The sequence below is a fragment of the Syngnathus acus genome, chromosome 6, assembly GCF_901709675.1.
Source record: "Syngnathus acus chromosome 6, fSynAcu1.2, whole genome shotgun sequence".
Taxonomy (NCBI): Eukaryota; Metazoa; Chordata; class Actinopteri; order Syngnathiformes; family Syngnathidae; genus Syngnathus; species Syngnathus acus.
The window spans coordinates 3520769-3539941 of NC_051092.1; the positions used below are offsets into that span (position 1 = coordinate 3520769).

The 19173-nt window shown below is 45.6% G+C and overlaps 1 protein-coding gene and 1 long non-coding RNA gene across 2 annotated transcripts; one reads left to right on the forward strand and one right to left on the reverse strand.

Annotated features, from left to right (window-relative positions):
- Window positions 1–11: 11 nt before the first annotated feature.
- On the reverse strand, window positions 12–18142 carry cftr (CF transmembrane conductance regulator). The gene is made up of 27 exons (XM_037254185.1): window positions 17814–18142; window positions 17343–17453; window positions 15881–15992; window positions 15509–15724; window positions 15356–15445; window positions 14498–14661; window positions 14237–14362; window positions 13876–14122; window positions 13706–13798; window positions 13331–13501; window positions 13071–13262; window positions 11231–11325; window positions 10517–10603; window positions 9438–10221; window positions 9199–9327; window positions 9089–9126; window positions 8729–9015; window positions 8582–8661; window positions 8363–8513; window positions 6676–6903; window positions 5798–5898; window positions 5467–5694; window positions 5145–5300; window positions 4879–4968; window positions 976–1148; window positions 744–849; window positions 12–527 (listed from the first exon to the last, which is right to left on the reverse strand). The coding sequence occupies exons 1-27, from the start codon at window positions 17864–17866 to the stop codon at window positions 312–314; spliced, it is 4524 nt and encodes a 1507-aa protein (XP_037110080.1). The 5' UTR covers window positions 17867–18142; the 3' UTR covers window positions 12–311.
- On the forward strand, window positions 4861–5737 carry LOC119124329. The gene is made up of 2 exons (XR_005098254.1): window positions 4861–4951; window positions 5123–5737. It is a non-coding gene; the product is annotated as an uncharacterized LOC119124329 (long non-coding RNA).
- Window positions 18143–19173: the final 1031 nt, after the last annotated feature.

Consider the following 19173-nt stretch of genomic DNA (forward strand, 5'->3'; position numbering starts at 1 on the left):
AATCCAACAACAAAAGTCAAAATATTTTATTGTAAATATATTTGCTGGAGCAATGACATTTCTACAAATAACACTTGTTTCTTTTCCTATGAAAGAACAGAGAAAAGCTTTATCCCAGTTGCGCATCCAGGTACCTGACTATGACAACAAAAAAAACCTAAAGGAATTATTGTGACTTGGAATGAATTACTGGCAACTTGTGCTCTTGTTCATTTAGTTTGAGCGAGTACCTCAGCGTGTCTCTAAAGTGCTTCAAACTCATGCTAATTCCCCCCCACCCGTTGGATGATACATCCTGTCTACTGGGCCCGCTAGAGTCGCGTGTCGAGCGCATCGTCCTCGGCCTCCTCAGGCAGCGAGGCGATGTTGGTGCTGGGCGGTGCCGTCCTCTTGGTGGAGTTGAGCCGGTGCATCAAGGGGCCCAGTCGTAGACGGTCCGACGGGCTCATGGCTTGCTTGAGCTGGCTCGTCTCATTCAGCAGCTTGTGGAGGTTCTCGTACGTCTTGATTGAGCTGCCCGATATCATCTGGCAACACACGAAAATGTACTTCAAAATGTACCTCAAATAACTTGCTTCTGATTCTCCAAAACAACTTTATTTTTATTTTTTAAATGTATTGCTTATCTTAACCATAGAGAGCCAAAAGAAGATGTAATTTTCCTTGAAGGTATAACTTTGTCAAAAATATTTCTCCAAGAGCTAGATTATTTTGTTGTGCCACGCGAGGGCGCTGTTTCTCACCAGGAAGGACTGACACTCGAGCAGAGGTTCAACTCGGTGCTCGGAAAGGATGACCGTGCAGTCTGAGAACGACTGCTTTAGCGTCTTGCGAAGCACCTGCAGCGTTCTGAACACAATGAAAGGTAACAAATGACTTTTTGTTGTAAAAGTTAATACTTTTTGTGACCCCATTATGTGTATTTTTTTTTCCCAGATACACTTTTCCCTGACAAGTTTGTGAATGGCAACTCACATGGGGTCGAGGTAGGACGAAGGTTCGTCCAGCAGCAGGATGCGAGCCTTGCTGAGGATGGAGCGAGCCAGACACATCAGCTGCTTGTGTCCGTTGCTCAGCACATTACCACCGTCCTCCAGCTGGAAGTCCAACTTATCGGGGAACTGCTCGATCACTGACTTCAGGCCCACCTGATAACCACACAAAACACATGCTAAGCTAACGCTAAGGTGCCCTCAAGCTGGCGGACCCGTGTGTATGATAGTGTTGGCTCGTGAGTGAACAATTTGTTCAAAAAAACGAATCTTTTCAGTGAACGAGAGTGAACGAATCACTTTAGGAAGTGATTCGTTCTTTTTCCAGTTCATATGACTTCAACCAGTAGGTGTCGGTAATGCCAATTGAAGCTGGTGCCACCTCGCCGTAAAACAAAACGAAGAAGAAAATGACGTAACTTCCCGTTCACGAACGAGTTGTGAATTCTTCTCTTTCGGTAATCTTTATTTCATAACACTTAAAATAACGTTTATGCATATATACGCCTAAATATTGTTATCCAATATATCTACTGCAATTTCACAATAGATTACTGGTTTGAAGTTTACTTTTATTATTATTATTTTAATAAACATTAAAACCTGTTAAAACTTGTCTGGTGTTTTATTCCTTGTTTTTATTTTTTTGGGCATGAAAACAAAAATCTGACATTTGGTTAAGTGCTTTATATGACAATATGCATGTGTTTTACGTTGTGTAATATGTGTTGGTGTCCCCCAAAATAAAGAGCAAGGAGTCAAATACACATTCTTGACACGTACAAAAAAATGCATAAACTTATTAGGTACACCTGAAAATGGTGGTGTACCTAATGGAGTGTCCGTGTAACGTCACAGATCAACCAGCCAATCAGGAGGTGGGGGTGAGGGCGGGTGTGGCACTTTTCACTTTCAGTTCAGCTTTGGCCATGATTTTTCCCTAATGAACTGGCCTGTTATTAGGTACACTTGAAAATGGCGGTGTACCTAATGGAGTGTTCAAGTGACGTCACAGATCAAACAGCCAATCAGAAAGTGGGGGTGAGGGCGGGTGTGGCACTTTTCACTTAAACCAGGGGTGGCGACCTCCAGTCCTCGAGGGGCCGCGTTCCAACATGTTTTCCAAGTTACCCTCGTTAAGCACACCTGCGTGAAAAGTTTTAGCTCCTTTCACGTTCCGCAGGAGCTAAAACTTTTCACGCAGGTGCACTTAACGAGGGAATCACACGGACACTCCATTAGGTACACCGCCATTTCCAAGTGTACCTAATAACAGGCCACTTTATTAGGGAGATATCATGGTCAAAGGTCACGGGTGTCAAGTTCTAGTCCTTGGGGCCGCGTTCCAATATGTTTTCCAAGTTACCCTCGTTAAGCACACCTGCGTGAAAAGTTTTAGCTCCTTTCACGTTCCGCAGGAGCTAAAACTTTTCACGCAGGTGCGCTTAACGAGGGAATCACACGGACACTCCATTAGGTACACCGCCATTTTCAAGTGTACCTAATAACAGGCCACTTTATTAGGGAGATATCATGGTCAAAGGTCACGGGTGTCAAGTTGTAGTCCTTGGGGCCGCGTTCCAATATGTTTTCCAAGTTACCCTCGTTAAACACACCTGCGTGAAAAGTTTTAGCTACTTTCACGTTCTGCAGGAGCTAAAACTTTTCACGCAGGTGCGCTTAACGAGGGAATCACACGGACACTCCATTAGGTACACCGCCATTTTCAAGTGTACCTAATAACAGGCCACTTTATTAGGGAGATATCATGGTCAAAGGTCACGGGTGTCAAGTTGTAGTCCTTGGGGCCGCGTTCCAATATGTTTTCCAAGTTACCCTCGTTAAACACACCTGCGTGAAAAGTTTTAGCTACTTTCGCGTTCTGCAGGAGCTAAAACTTTTCACGCAGGTGCGCTTAACGAGGGAATCACACGGACACTCCATTAGGTACACCGCCATTTTCAAGTGTACCTAATAACAGGCCACTTTATTAGGGAGATATCATGGTCAAAGGTCACGGGTGTCAAGTTGTAGTCCTTGGGGCCGCGTTCCAATATGTTTTCCAAGTTACCCTCGTTAAACACACCTGCGTGAAAAGTTTTAGCTACTTTCGCGTTCTGCAGGAGCTAAAACTTTTCACGCAGGTGCGCTTAACGAGGGAATCACACGGACACTCCATTAGGTACACCGCCATTTTCAAGTGTACCTAATAACAGGCCACTTTATTAGGGGAATATCATGGTTTAAGGTCACAGGTGTCAAGCTCTAGTCCTCGGGGCCGCGTTCCAATATGTTTTCCAAGTTACCCTCGTTAAACACACCTGCGTGAAAAGTTTTAGCTACTTTCACGTTCTGCAGGAGCTAAAACTTTTCACGCAGGTGCGCTTAACGAGGGAATCACACGGACACTCCATTAGGTACACCGCCATTTTCAAGTGTACCTAATAACAGGCCACTTTATTAGGGAAATATCATGGACAAAGGTCACAGGTGTCAAGCTCTAGTCCTCGGGACCGCGTTCCAACATGTTTTCCAAGATTCCCTCGTTAAGTGCACCTGCGTGAAAAGTTTTAGCTACTTTCACGTTCTGCAGGAGCTAAAACTTTTCACGCAGGTGCGCTTAACGAGGGAATTTTGGAAAACATGTTGGAATGTGACCCCAACTACACGAGGTAAAAAAAATAAAAAAAGAATAAATAAATAAGAAAGTGTAGCGAACGACTTGGTGAACGATTCTTCTGAACTAAAATTTTGAGTGAACCGATTCTAAAGATTCAATTCACTTAACTGGAATGCACATCACTAGTACAAAAGAGTGTAGGCGACCATGGGCCACCAGGTCGAAATAGCCGACTGGTTAATGCCGTGGGCTCTTGCTCGGTAAGAATTTGGTTCGATCCCAGGAGTGGGAATATTTCTACATGTGCTTTTCTTGTGCAATTAACCCTTTTTTTATTTATTCTTTTTTTTTTTTTTTTTACCTCATGTAGTGTACCTATTGAAGTGCCCATGAGGTTTAACAAGTTTTAACATAAATGTTTATTAAAATAATAATAATAAAAGTAAATTTCAAACCAGCAATCTAATGTGAAATTGCAGTAGATATATTGGATAACAATATTTAGGCGTATATATGCATAAACGTTATTTTAAGTGTTATGAAATAAAGATTACCTAAAGAGAAGCATAATCTCCCCGTTTTTGCATAACGGGGCATCCCTTCATGCAATAAAGTTAGCCGTTAGCTTGGAGAAAACGTGCATAAGAGAAGTGCTGTTTCAGTGTGTGTGAGTGGCTCTTTCTTTCCTTGGCAAATCGTAACTCGACATTCTGGCTTACACAGTTCATGCCAGGAGGGAGACGCAACACGTTCACCGACTGATCCGTTGATGCACGGGGGGAAGGAAGGCAGTTCATCTATTTACTCGTTCGCGAACGGGAAAGTCACGATTTGTTCCCTCACTGATCCGGTCTCGCGATGAACTGGAAATGCGAATCACTCACTCAGTGACTCTTTCACTCACAGATCCGTTCAGTTCGCGACTCTCGTTCACTGAAAAGATTCGTTCTTTTGAACCCATCGTTCACTCACGAGCCAACACTCGTGTAGGTGTTGTATTATAGAAAGAAATGTGTGAATTACCCGAGCCAATTATTATTATTTCTTTTTATTTTTTTGGGGGGGGGGGTTGTATTGTTTGATGTATATGTTGTTCCCACGGGATGTTGTAATATAGAGAAAAATGTGCTTAGTTGTGTGTTATTGAAGTTAAAAAAAAAAAAATAAGGATCAGTGTGTGTGTATGTGTAGGAGGGACCTTTGAGTGAACTGATTCTAAAGATTCACTTAAAAGTACTGGAATGCACATCACTAGTGTATGAGTACCTCATCGGCGACCCTCCACAGCTCGTCGTCGCTGTAGCGGCCGTGAGGATCCAAGTTCATTCGGAACGTTCCGGTTAGTATGAAAACTTTCTGGAGATTACAAACATGTCAAATCACAAACATGGTCACAATGTTTTCATGATTACGTTAACCAGTTTTCTGACTACCATTCTTGCCTACATTTGTCATCTACTGTCAGCTCAGCTGTCGACTTGAATCAATACTATTTATTCTTGCTGACTAGAATTGCTGCTTCCTCTTTGTACCTGCGGCACAACACCGAAGGCTTTCCTCCAGGTATGAAGCGACACGGAGTTCCAGGAGACGCCGTCCACAGAGATTTCGCCATCCGTGTATGCCAGTCGCAGAAGAGCCGACAGCAAGGTGCTTTTTCCTGAGCCCGTACGGCCCAGAAGGCCAACCTAGAGTCGAATTATGAGACTATGATGATTGTAGTGTGTATTTCTGCCATTAAATGCAAGACTATGTGTGTAAGACAGGAGCTGTATGTAAGACATTGTATTTAAAAATCAGACCATTTCTGGCAAGATATGTAAGACAGGAGGTTTTGCGAAAACCCAAACTGACGCTGTGTCCGCCCTCCACCGAGAAGCTGACGTCGCTGAGGATGGCGCGTCCGGCCTCCGTGTACTTGACGGTCACTCCCTTCACGTCCATTTGTCCTTGGTTGGGCCAGTAGTCTTGAGCGTGCGGGTTGTCGATGACCAGGTCACTTCCCGGTTTGCCTCCTTTGCCTGCTGACGGATCTTCCGACGGCAGGTCAATGAACTTGAAGACTCGATCCACCGAGCGCATCTGAGGAAAGGATTTGTTCATCGCAAAGTCACAGATTACCCTTGCTGCCTTTTGCTTTGATTGATCGTTCAGCGCTGATGTCATCGTGTGTACGAGCGCATACCAGGCTGTCCACGGTGATGCTGGTGATGACTGCCCACTGGAACGTTCCCAGGATGAGCATGGCCAGCGCCACGATGATGCCAACCTCACCCGGCTTGTCCTCTGTGGAAACAAACGCACACCGTGTAGTGACGTCACAGTACGCAGGATTGGCTCTCTCAACCGGCCATTAAATACTTTTAGCATACATTCAACAAAATGCCAGTGACATGACGCATGTGTGTATGTGTTTCCTCTTCATTTCATCCAACACACACACACACAGACACGAACACATTTCCTGTGCTGTGACATTGTATCCAGTAGGACAGCAGCAGTGGACACACTGCAGAGGTCAGATAAGCCTCAATAAGACACATCACACCCTGTGGAATTATTCTTTTAGGACATTCAACAATATCAGTATTAATGATGTTCACAGATACACATATTTGTCCATTGTTTGCAACGTATTGTTAGTTTAGGGTTTGGGTCAACCCAGGAGAGAAACAAAAGAAGCCCATGGAATTAAATGAGCTCCAATACAAAAAGGTCCAGAATATAAACAAGATGTCTATTATGATTTATATGTATGACAGACGATGGGGCCTACTAGTGATTTAATCATTGTCAACAAAGTCAGCAACTATCGTCTCCAAATAGAATCCAGAGTGTTTTGAGAGTGAATGGAAGTTGTGGTGGTGTATGATGTGTTAATCCTTAGATGCATGTGTGGGTAAAAAATGACCCGGTGAGGTTGTTTTTTTGAAATCTCTTTAAAGAAGTTAAAAAGTTCAAAATAAAGATCTTTAAAAACACATCGATTCTAATATGGGTCATTTGTAAGGGTTAATCATGGATCATGTAGTGGTGTGTGGTGTTTTATCATGATGTACTCACGGTTGGTTCCCACGGCGATGAAGGCAGCGGCAGTGAAGAAGAGCACAAAGATGACATCGCAGCGGAAGAGGAACCAGCGTAGCGTGGCCAGGTAGTGGAACCAGGTGGCCGTGTGGGTGTTGAGCGCCTTGTGGAAGAGCATCTCAAAGTACGTCTGACGCCCGAATGCCCGAATGGTCCACAGGCCCTTCAGCGAGATGATGACGTGCGAGAAGATTGTACTGCGAGCTGAATGGCACCAATTCAGGAAGAAAAATATTTGTGACTACAATTTGGAAATTGATCAACTGTGAGAAGGTTTTGTGTCAACTGCATGGTGCGTGCTTAGAGAATCCATTCATAATGTTTGAAACCCTAAGCGGTAGCAGGGGGTGTGAGCACAACCGCAGCAAACAATGAGTTCATCTACTGGGGGGGCTCAACATGAGTGATTAATGTTTTGCTGGGCGGGCATGCTTCTGCCAGGACCAGGATAGGGATGAAGGAAATCCCATTCCGTCCAATCGTGGCCAGCGCCCCCTCATTAGACTCAGTTCTTGTGGCAGGCAAGCTGGAAGTCCAAAAAGGACCAAGTGCTGTCTGTGTCAGTGGTACTGACCCAATTATTTTTATCTTCTGCAGCATTATAACCAGCCACGCTGAGTTAAACACCTCTTTAACCCTAACTTTTCTTATTATTTTTTTATTATTTTTTGTTAACTTACTATGGATGGTCAGTGGTTTTTATTTTTTTTATTTTACAAAAAGCATGGTCATTTTTAGAGTTAGGAGTTAAGGGTTGGGTGTCAAGGGTCAAAGGTCAAGAAGTGGGGGGTTAAGTTCAGGGGTCAAAGGCTGAGGGTCAGAGGTCAGGGGTGATTTAAAAAAGATTTACAATGAGTTAAACACCTCTTTAACCCCAACTTTTATTTTTATTTTTTTATTATTTTTTTTAACTTACAATGGATGGTCAGTGTTTTTGTTTTTTTTTTACAAAAAGCATGGTCATTTTTAGAGTTAGGAGTTAAGGGTCAGGTGTTAAGGGTCAAAGGTCAAGAAGTGGGGGGGGTCAAAGTTCAGGAGTCAAAGGTTGAGGGTCAGTCAAGGGGTGATTTAAAAAAGATTTACAAAAAAACAAACCTTCCTATACATTTACTATTTGTGGTCAATCTCATCACAAGATTTCGACTCAAGTGTCCAAACACAAACCAAAACGATGAATGATCCTCGCCTTCACATTGAGACATTAGTGCCAATATTAGTGCAACAATTCCACCGACACCAGAAACAGCACAGGCCAAATTGAAAACGGTCAGAAAGAGTGCTAACCACAGCTGTGTCAGACCTTTTTTTGTTTTTTGACGTGAGCTCACGTCAGGGAGGCTTGTGTCACCGCCTATCAATGTTATTTGTGCCGTGAAACAGAGCTCCGGTTGACTGCGGACTTCCTGCGGTCACCCTCTTCCATCATTTCCTCTGGGCTCATCTCCGCTCTTCCTCTCTCATGTTTTCCTCCTTCATGTTTGAGTTTCACCCAGAGTTCAATAAAGAGCTAAACAGTGCATCGGCAACTCGGGCGCTCCTTTCCCATACGCAAAACAGTTACGTCAAGCTTAAAAAGCTCGATGAAGGCACTACACAATAATCTGTCATTTGATGTCAACACTACAAAAAGGTTTTGTTTGTTGTTATAATCTCAAAGCTTCACCTTCAGCCTCCAGCAGTTTGAGTTGCTGTCCCGTCCTGAGGAAGTACTTCCTGAGGATGACAAAGATGACAGCCAGTGGGATGGCGGCGATGAAGATGTACGGACGTATGATGGACACGGTGAAGATGGCGCCCAAGACGATCAACGACAGCTAGGAAAAAAAAAAGTGAATTTTTGTTCGGCATTCACAAACACAGAGCTCCTCTTATGGTGTGTTACCTGAATGAGATCGAAGAGCACCAGAGGCAGCATGTCGTCGATGGTGGCCATGTCCTTGGTGAATCTGTTCATGATGCGGCCTGGCACGGAACGAGAGGGCCTGTCATTATCCGCCAAAATCTGCCGACCTAGCAACCGATCACTAACCCGTCTTCATGGTGTTGAGCACCGCCATGGGAGCGCGCAAAACGGAGCTCAGCATCTGATCGTGCAGCCTCTTGGAGACGGTGAGCAGCGTGTGCACCAGCGGCAGGCCTCGGAAGAAACCCAGCGCCAGCACGCTCTCCGAGGTGGCCACGAAGATGTAAATGATGTAATAGGCGCTGGTGGGCGTCACAATCACAGCCAGGTGGATGGGTGGCGACGAGGCGTTTGGGTGCTGCTCGCTGATGTAGTTGGGTGAGGACGGGTTGGCGCTGTCCCTCCAGATTTTTCTGGTGGCAGAAGTTCAGGGTTCAGGTGACACCTAATATGGTGCAACCCTGTTTTGAGGAAGGTCTCACTTACTCAGTAATGAGGTAAATGCCAATGACTGACCCTGCAACCTTAAGTCAGAGAAAAACCATTTGACTTTGATGAATCTTAATGCGTCAACGAATGCTTTGGGATGTGATTACCTCAATGACAAAGACCAAGAAGATGAAAATGAGGACGTAGACTAAACTCCGGTTGGTGGTGATGTAGCGCAGGTAGGTGCTCCACGACGTTGTCTCGAACACGCTCTCGCGCTCGTCCGCAAAGCATTCCTTTCAAAATAATGAGAGAGGCGGCCGAATGCCACTTAATAACTCCAAAAAGGCTTTTTGCAAGTGGATGCACGGATAAAAAAAAAAAAAAAATAGACACAATGAGATACCTCCATGTCTTCTTCGTCCACCTCCTCGCTCATGTCGCAGACGCTGTCCTTGGACAGACGTCGGGAGTAGATGTCCAGGTCGGGCGACAGGTCGCAGTGGGACGGCGCGATGGAGACCTTCTTTCGGAAGGTCGTCTGCACCTGCTGCTCGTGCCGATCGTGGCCTGGCGTGGCCGTGATGAACGCCAGCACGGACTGACGGCGCTGCCCGCTCAGGTGGGGCAGGTCGTGGTGGTAGAGGTTCCCCCGAGGGAGCACCTCCTCCACCTGTTCGTCCTCGGGCACCATGGAGAACTTCCTGTCGGAGAGATCCCGCACGGCGTCCTCCATGGATGCGGGCGGCGCCCCGTTGGTGTTCTGCTGCCCGATAAAGGAGAACTTGCGGGCGGCGGCCAGAGGGTTGAGGATCAACGACTGCTTGCGCTTTTCTGGGTAGCCGTCGCCACCGACTTGGGATCCGTTGATAATTGGAGGGGGCGGGGGGTGGCGGAAAGACTGCCGCCTGGACTCGGGACCTCGGAAGCCGGCGCTCTCGTCCACCGAGACCCTGCGGAGCGTCTCGGTGAGGATGGAGCCGCGGCGCTCGGCGTTGACGTTGTCGTAGGCCTCCATGTCCAGCAGCAGCGAGCTGAAGTCGGGCCGCTGCGCCTGGAGCTCCGAGAAGCTGCCGTAGAAGTAGCAGTCGCCGTTGTGAAGAAGCAGGATCTGGTCGGCGCGCTTCAAGTGCTCCAGCTTGCTGGTCACCACGATGCGAGTCTTGGAGGACATCAGATTGCACACGCACCTGACGACATACATGAGCACTTACAATTTGTTCTGTCGTCCTGAGCGTAACACAAACCAAATGTATCCCAGATAATTGTTCCCCATTGAAATGAATGGAAATTACATTAATCCGTTCCAATCAACCAACAAATTGTGTGATTTTGATCAGAAAAATATTGATGTAAGATTGATCATTTTGATGTCTGGATGACTGACAGTGTCTGATGTCTGTCCTTCAGAAAGTGTATTGTAACCTAAATATGATCAAATTTCACAAGTGTGAATGTGTTATAAATTGATCTGTGATACTTTACTTCTCAAAAATCTCTTTCTCAGTCACAATGTCCAAGTGTGTGAAAGGTGCGTCCAGCAGGTACAGGTCTGCATCTTTGTACACCGCCCTGAAGCCACACACACAAACAAAAAGACGGTAGAGAGGGTTAGCTACTTGTCAAGTAGAAAATAAATGAAAAAATGGACAAGATGGCTGCTAGCAGGAGTAAATGAATTTCATTGACGGGGATGAGGCTTCAAATTGACCGCAGGGAGGACACTTTGTGCAATTAATAAAATCTGTAAATTATGCATGACAATGTGAGAGTGTTGCAACACACACACACAAACAGACGCAAACACAGACACATACACACAAACACATTTGATGGGGTCCATAAAACCCTAATGAGACTTCAAACAGCAGCAGATTGGTGACCATAAAACACTTTTAGCGAAGATGTTTCCTGTAAATGAACCCCCCCACCCCACCCCTCATCACAGCGGATATGTTCCAGACTGATCCGCAATAGGTAAAAATCCGAAATGCAGAGAAACAACCTGATGTGAATTTTGCTCCTTGTGTAATTCCACCGACACATATGGACAAACAATGGACAATATATTTAAATTAATATTTAATGAGCACGTGTAACATGTGAGTTCATAGTTTGAATTTAACATCAGTTTTTTTCTTTCATTTTCTCACTTATTGAGATCCACCCTTGTACTGTTTTAAGAAAGACGGGAAGTACCTGGCCAAGCCCAGACGGGCCCTCTGACCACCGCTGAGGGTTACGCCTCCTTCGCCGACCAGCGTCTTATCCTTGTCGGGCAATAAGGCAAAGTCCTGCGTGGGCAAGCACAACATTGTAATGTCAACATTTGATAATGAAATCATGAAATGACTGTGCTGAGCTGCCGAGAACAGAGCGTCTGAGATACTTTGTTCGGTTTATCGGTGCGTTGTGATAGCGATGGAATGAAAGCAACACTTGAGTGGGAGAGATCATCAAACACCAGAAATGATGCAGCATTTATGGAAAAAGAAAAAAAAAGCCACATAAAACCACTAGTGACTTTTCAACATGTCCAGAGGTGCTTTAAAAAAAAATACACCAAGGATAGGATGCAAAAAAATGAATTCCAGCTGGGAACAATCAAACCACTTTCCTGCCTTTCAAGAACTATTTTCTAAAATATTGTTTTTAAATGACTAAAGACACAGTAGGCTGCATTTTCATAACATAACAGTAAGCCAAACTTTTTTTTTTTTTTTACCAGCTAGTATTCATGGAAGCACAGTTGGAATGGACACAAATGACGTCGACATCATTGATGGGGTCAAAGTTGTGACGATGGTTAAATCTTCTCCTACCTTTTGGAAACGGACCTTCCACACTCCTGACGTATTGCATGAGGGACCAAGTTGAGAGCGGGTTTAACAGCTCGTGATCACACTCATCTCGTAGATAATAAACAAGGCCACGTAAAAACGGCTGAGCAGCTCGGCAGTCTTTTGGGACTTTACAGTGGGGGAGACCCGCCACGGGGGTCTGACTGCTGCTTTCGGGGGCCCGACAATAGGCAGGAATTACAGTCAGTCGGCTCGGACTGAGGAGCCTGGCGTGGTTACCGTGGAAACGCCTTTTAATTTCTCCTCCAAGCTAATTTGGAACATCTTTCAATGAAAACAATCCACGATGGGCTTCCACCAAAATATCCACTGAAACCCGACCCACCTCTGCAGATATGGATAGCCCAAAAGCCGAGTCATCATTTTGTGTCAAAACATCAACGTGACATCAGCTGGCTGTCGCGTGTTGACGCTGACACCGTCCAGAGGGAACAAGATGGCTGCCGTCGGTGGCAGAGCCATGTGGATAGTGCACACTGTGTTTGTTTGCTGTGGCAACAGCAAATGTTTAAGAGCAAAACACCTTAAAGTGCACTCGGCTCCTCATCCGATGCGGCGTGACGGCCTGATCTCTGGTCACAGCCAAAACAAACATCTCATCTACCGACTACATAACCTATACAAAAATTCAAACTGCATACAGTGCGGGCATTTTACTCAGTATAGTCATCAGAAACACTATAATTGCATGATCAATCGAAATAAAATTGTCAAAATTCCACCATGTCGATATTTGCCTCTTCTCTGCTAGTCAAAACATGTTTTTAAGTTATGGTGCCTCGAGCGGACACTGCTAACTTGTGTCTCCCTCCCGTGTTGCCGTGTCCATTATGGAGGAGCAACCGGCTCATGTTACATCGCAGTGACAGAACAGCAACCGTTTCCATGGTAACAGAGTGGACCTTATTCCACCGAGGGGGGTCTTCACTCAACAATCAGGCTTATGAAAGTGTGTGCGCATGTGTGATCCGATTGTGTCTGGGGAGGGCAGAACATTTTTGAAGGCTTCCACGAGAGAAACGTGTGGAGAGTTAAACATGTTGGGTGGGTTATAAAAAAAAAGTGTATTGTAAATTTGTGCAATGTTGTCCCACTATTATTCCAGTTTTCCTAACAGCTCCCCGTTCGGCACGGCTATCCTTCGAACGCAACATTTCTGGAGATGAACACGCACGCACCTCTTCCAGCTGACAGGCCTTGATGACGGAGGTGTAGCGGTACTCGTCGTAGGTGAGGCCGAAGAGGATGTTGTCGCGGATGGTGCTCGGCATGATCCAGGAGGTCTGCGAGGAGAAGGACACGCGGCCGCTGTGGCGGATTTTACCCTCGGACGGCATCAGCTCTCCCAGGATCAACATGAGGAGTGAACTCTGTAGGAAAGAGCAGGTGAAAAATAAAAATAAAGGAAAAAAAACACCGCGAGGGAGGGAAGTCTCACCTTTCCGGAGCCGGTGGATCCGGCCACCGCCAACATCTTTCCTTTCTCCAGGTAGAGGCTGATGTTCTTCAGCACGGGCGTGACATAGAGGTTAGTGAAGAAGAGGCCGCAGTTGGGATGACCGCTCGCTTTGTTCTCCTGCTTGATCTTCTCAAAGAGCTCGACAATGCCCTGGAGTCATGCAAATGTTTTCATTAGGAGCAATTTTGATGATCGTGCTGGGCTGCAGCGTGGTGGAGAGTGGTTAGCACATCCGCCTCGCAATTTTGTTGTTGTTTTTGTTATTATAGGAGGGTGGCATCAATGTTTCTATTTCCAGGCCTTTTTTTCCAATTTTCTTTTTTCCGAAGTGGATGAGTGCCGCAGCTCGCTCACCTCGTCCCAGGAAGCAGAGACATTGATGAGTTCCAGCTCGGTGGTGGTCAGATTGTACTCCAGAACCCGGTATTCTTCCTTTATTAAGAAATCCTATATCAGGCCAAAATAAAAATCAATTAATCACGAGGTCCCACTTCTGAGTGGAGATGCTTGGGAGATGAGCCCACCTCGATCTTCTTGACCAGCGCCAGCGTGTCGTACCACATCTGGATGGAACCGGGCAGCTGGCGGGTGAGCGTCATGCGCAGCACCATGCAGTAGGACGCGGTGGTGAAGATGCGCCGCAAGATGACGCCGCTTCCCAACGCGAGCGGCACGATGGCGGACACAATCACCAGGATGGCAGAGAAGAAGTAGGCGGCGCTGTAGAAGTAGCGCAGGGAGCCGATCTTCCTTGTCAGGGTCACCTCGTCCCTGAGGAGGAGGAAAACGAGTATTAATTTGGTGTTAGCTCAATGCTAAAAATTCCCCAAGTACCATTTTGCATGATGCTAAGGCGATTGATTATATTTTCATATAACTTCTTACTGTCTGATGTTCCTGATGATGGTCTCCATCACCTCTTCCCAGCCGTAGGCCTTCACCGAGTGGATGTTCTCCACAATTTCCGAAGTTAGCGCCAGGCGGCGGTTGATCATCCCGGCTCGCTTAACACTATGAAATCAATCAATTGGGATGAATCTCATTTCAGATGAGAGATGGACCAGAAGGGAGGTTCTAAGTAGTCCAACTCTTCACAAGGACCATAAAAAGAGGCCACGATGCAAAGGTGACTTGTTTTGCCCCTACCGGTGAGGTCCCATCTTCTGCGCCAGGCAGGCCTGGACGATGCCGAGCAGCGTGAGAGCGGCCAGAGCGCAGAAGCCGTTCACCTCGATCAGTTCCCAGAGCAAACCCACGCACAGGATGCACTGCAGTGGTGTGATCCATACAAAGTGCGCCAAGCCCAGGCTCTACAGAAACACACACCAAGAAGAGGAGCATTATTATCTCCACTAAGGCCATCAGAATAGTAGCTAGCTTGAAGTCACTCAGTAAGAACCTCAAAGTACAGGTACGGTCCATTATATAAGAGTGAAAGAGAACTAACCCCAACCTTCTTCCTAGAAGTCCCATGTGCAGGATTGGTGTGAAGAAATATAAATAATCCTGGTCTTTCCCACAGGAGCATGAACAGGTTTGTAAGCCCCCCCCCCACCTCCTCAAAGACACACACAATCCGTCACATTGAATGCAGGCGCTAATTGTATGTCAGCAAGTTTCAGAGTGCTTCCACATTCAACGCGTCCCCGACAAATCTGCCTTCGACCCTGCGGGCTGGGTCGTTGCATCATCGGCAGTTCGCATCTTTCAGGCACAATAGCTGTGCGATTGTGTTTGTTTGTTTCTTGTCAAACTTCTATTGTGCACTCAGGGACCTTCGGCTGAGACTCGCCCACCTGACCCCTTCTCAGTTAGCGTTGCTAAGCCCAACAAATTCATCGACTGGACCTGACCTTCCCCAATATTGGCTTGATAGAACTCCCACTCTCCGGTTTGAGTTTAGCAATGTGAAAAATGGTCAGCGTATCCATCCCAAGAAGTCGGCCATTTTGTTTTGAAGCTGCTATATATGGTTGCTTTGTGCCTTGATGGCGCTGCGCTCACCTCATCCAGCTTGTTGAGGTGCGCCGACATCAGGCTCACCAGCTGACACGTGCTAATTTTATCCAAGACCCGACTAGACAGCTTCAAGGTCTGCACCAAAAAAAAAAAGGTTTTAGTATTGAAATTGACGTAAAATGGCGTCCACGCCCTCACCTTCTTGTAGATGAGGCTGAAGAGGGCGATGCGAATCTGCATGCCCAGATGATGCAGGCCGAAGATGGCCGGCTGCAGGAGCAGGAAGCGCGCGGTGAAGAGCAAGCAGAGGCCGAGTGCCAGGAAGTAACCCTGGCTGCGCTCAGGCGCGTGGAAAGGGTCGAAGGAGGCGATGATGCGGCCCAGGAGCTGAGGCTGCACGGTCTTCGAGGCCTCCTAGGAGAACAAATAGTCAGTTCACAAGACCTTGTTGTTAAATTTCACACTTGGGCACGCAAAGATTTTTATACAAGGACTCCAAAGGTTCATCATGTCTCCCGTAAGCACAATATGTCGACCTACCTATCTTTGTATAAAAACAAGATGGCTCACCCCGAGGTAGAGGAGGACCCCAAAAAAGGCAAAGGGGCAGAGGAAGCATCGTGCCAGTGCTCGCATCAAACTGGGCTTTTTCTTGGCCGAGACCACCTCTCTGTCCCATTCTCTGCGCGGACAAAACAACAACACGTTAGCATTAGCCCGCTTGCTACTACATAACAGCATCCAATCAGACGGGGACGTATTTTTTTGTAATTCTGACTTTGGCTCTTCTTTACTCCATGTGAGGGCATCAATGTGAGTATACTGTTAAAAACACACACACAAATACAACCCCATAAAATGTCAGATAACCAAAGAACACTTAAATCTCACCCTTTACTAGCGTTAACCTCGTTACATCGTTGTATTCGCTTCCCACAAACGGAGCGAGACGGAAGAAAAAAGGTCAAAGAAGCATCTTTGTTCTGCGGGGCTCATTTAGGAGCAGACTGACACGTTGAGTGACAGCATGAAAGGACAAGAGAAGGACATCAGCGATTAAAAAGAGGACTAAAGTGTTTGGTGAGATTTATACTGCCGAGAACTGTTTTGCTGTCTATGTGAGGCAAAAAAAAAGATATTAGGTTTGCCGTGACGAACATGGTTGGCCACAGTCCGTGTGTTGTTTTGAGCCTTCCCAGAAGAGCCGCTCTCACTCGGCAAACTGCACTTTGCATTTTCTTGCTTTTTTCATTTCCTGTCCGTCTTACGATTTGTTCTTGCCTCGCAGCTCTTTCGTCAAGTGTTTTTCTCCAGCCCAGCGAGTGATGTGCAGCTTTTAATAGAAGATAAAGTTCACGTTCCCAGAAGCCTTTTTTTTTTTACTGTGTAGCCGACTCAAAATAATGAAGCCAATCACTCACCGGTGCACTTTTTTTTTTTTTTTTTTTTTTTAAAAGGTCGAGTCTTTAGCACTTGCTGGCACGGGGCCGCTTGATGTGTCAGGGAGTCAAGGACACACTGTGGTCCTGTTATGCAACCACCTTTCTCCACTAAAATCAGACAATTTCTTTGAAGTCGGTCATGATTTGACCTTGTGGAGCTGACTGTCTTCGAGTTTTGGTTGCTGAGAATTTTTGGTGGCTCATGAGAGATAAGAACAGTATATTGAATCTTATCGTACTCACTGAAAGTGCCTTCAGAACCAATTCCTAGTTTTTGAAGGATCCCTAAAAATTTGGAATTTGCGTCCTTGTTTTATTGAAGTCGAAGCAAAAACATCATACATGAAAAAAGACCCAAAAACGTGTGTTTGTTTGGCACACACAGCTTCAGTTTATATCTGGGCACGTCCAAATGCCAGCCCGTATTTGAAGTGGTTGCTGAGAGAAGCAGGCGAGATGCCCCGCAACTGTAAAGAGGGGCAAAAGGGTGCACGTGGAACCAAAATAAAAAACTTGAAAATGATCTGATTTTGAGTTGAAAGTACGACACAAACTTGGATGTAAAACACACTGTGTGGGACATCTCCTACCTTTCGAGCCGCTCGGAGAGGTTACCAGCAAGATCGTATGAAGGAGCTTTATAAACGTCAGTGAGGTCCAACTTCTTCTTGAAGCCCTTCCTGAGCAGCGGAGACGTCCACCTGAGAAAAAAACAAAACAGACTCGTCAAAAAAAAAAAAAGACGTCCATTGACTCTCAAGCCGACTGGAACTAGAACTGTGTTGAGAAGTTCCAACTGTCTCGTTGGCTTGCACACCAACTTGGGCTCCTTTTGGATGCAGGGAAGAATTTTAAACATTAATTATCAAAATCTATTTTTTTTATGGAAATAATTGATGGTAAAATGTCACTTTAACTTTTGAACTAAAGTACATTTTTAAGTCTATCATTTTTAACTTTTACTTACAGGCTACAAGGATTGAGTACTAGTACTTAGTACTAGTACAATATTTACGTTCATATTCCATTTCACGCGCACGCCCGAGAATCCTGGAACGTACCAGAAGAAGAACCTGGAGAGGAAGTTGGCATCTTCCACGGGTGACTTCTGCATCCTCAGCTGCGTCGTGTGCACCTGAGAGCGAGGCGAGCGCGCCCCCCACTTTCATTTGTGGACCCCCACTTATCGGCGTCCAAGACGCGCACGCGCAGACCGAAGGGCTACTTTCCCCCAGTCCGAAAAGCAGTTCGCAATTAAGTCCCCAGCGTCCAAGATCACCCAAAAAAGTGTGGCGGCAAGGCGTGATAATCCACCGCAGAGTCCGACAAGAGCGCAGCCTCCACGGTGTGCCCCACTGAGTGTCTGGAAGCGTGTGAGCGCGCGTGGAAGCGCAGGCCATCCTTTATGTGGGCGCGCACGGCGCACGCGCGTCATCTCATTGACCAGAGCAGTGACACACCACCACCGCAAACACGCACGCGCGCACACACACGCGATTACTCATCTGTACCTGGAAAATTCGAATCGGTAAAAAAGGAACAGTTAAGTAATAAGTAATACAATTAACAAATAATTACTTCCTGATTGTTTGATTTCAAACTCAAATTAAAAAAGTCCAAATTAACGAAGTCCATCATTAGTGAAAAAGTAAACAAAAACAAATGAAAAATTCCAAATTAAATTGATTTGAACTGCTGGTTCAACTTGTTTTTGTATATGAAACTTCAAGTTAATACAAAATTAAAACATAGAACGTATGGCTAACGCTAATATTTGATCAATTAAACTAGACTATGACTTTATTCAAAATAAATGAATAAAAAATACATTAAATTACATTTATTTGGACTGTATAGTACAACTGATTCAACCATTTGGAAAAGAGAAAAGTGCATTAAAAATATACTAGTAATAATCACAGGCATCCCTCTGGGAAGGTGTGCCTTACAGATTGACAGATTTGATTTTGGTTTCTCCATATTCCACCACACCACACTAATCAGTAGAAAGAGTTCCGCTACGGGTAATCCTCTTAAACGTCTTAAACAAACAAAAAATCTTCGGTTTCATTCTACGCACAGTTTCAGGAAAGGGAGGACAAAAAACATTCCACAGGGGAACACCAATAAAGTAGTCATGGTGTGGTGAAGTCTTATCAGCGCTTTAGGTGTGTTCAAATTGTTTTGGTCCAATTCTTTTGAAAAGCAGTGGCTGACTCACGCTGACAGGGATTGTCTTTAATTAGATTGTCTCTTTTTGAAACCGTTTAAAATAAAACCTAACAAACACAACAGCTCGAGATTCTCCTTGAAGCTCTCAGTAGAGGAAACACTGACCTCTGCTGGACATTCATGCAAACACTGGATTGTGTGAGTTACTTTTTTCTTAATAAATTGCCATTAAAAATACCATATATATAT

Coding starts and splice junctions, on each gene's coding strand:
- cftr (XM_037254185.1), bottom strand. CDS start 17,866: ATGCAGAAGTCACCCGTGGAAGATGCCAACTTCCTCTCCAGGTTCTTC. Junction 13,799..13,875: donor CGCTGGTCAAGAAGATCGAG/GTGGGCTCATCT, acceptor GGCCTGATATAG/GATTTCTTAATAAAGGAAGA. Junction 10,222..10,516: donor GAGAAAGAGATTTTTGAGAA/GTAAAGTATCAC, acceptor GTATGTCGTCAG/GTGCGTGTGCAATCTGATGT.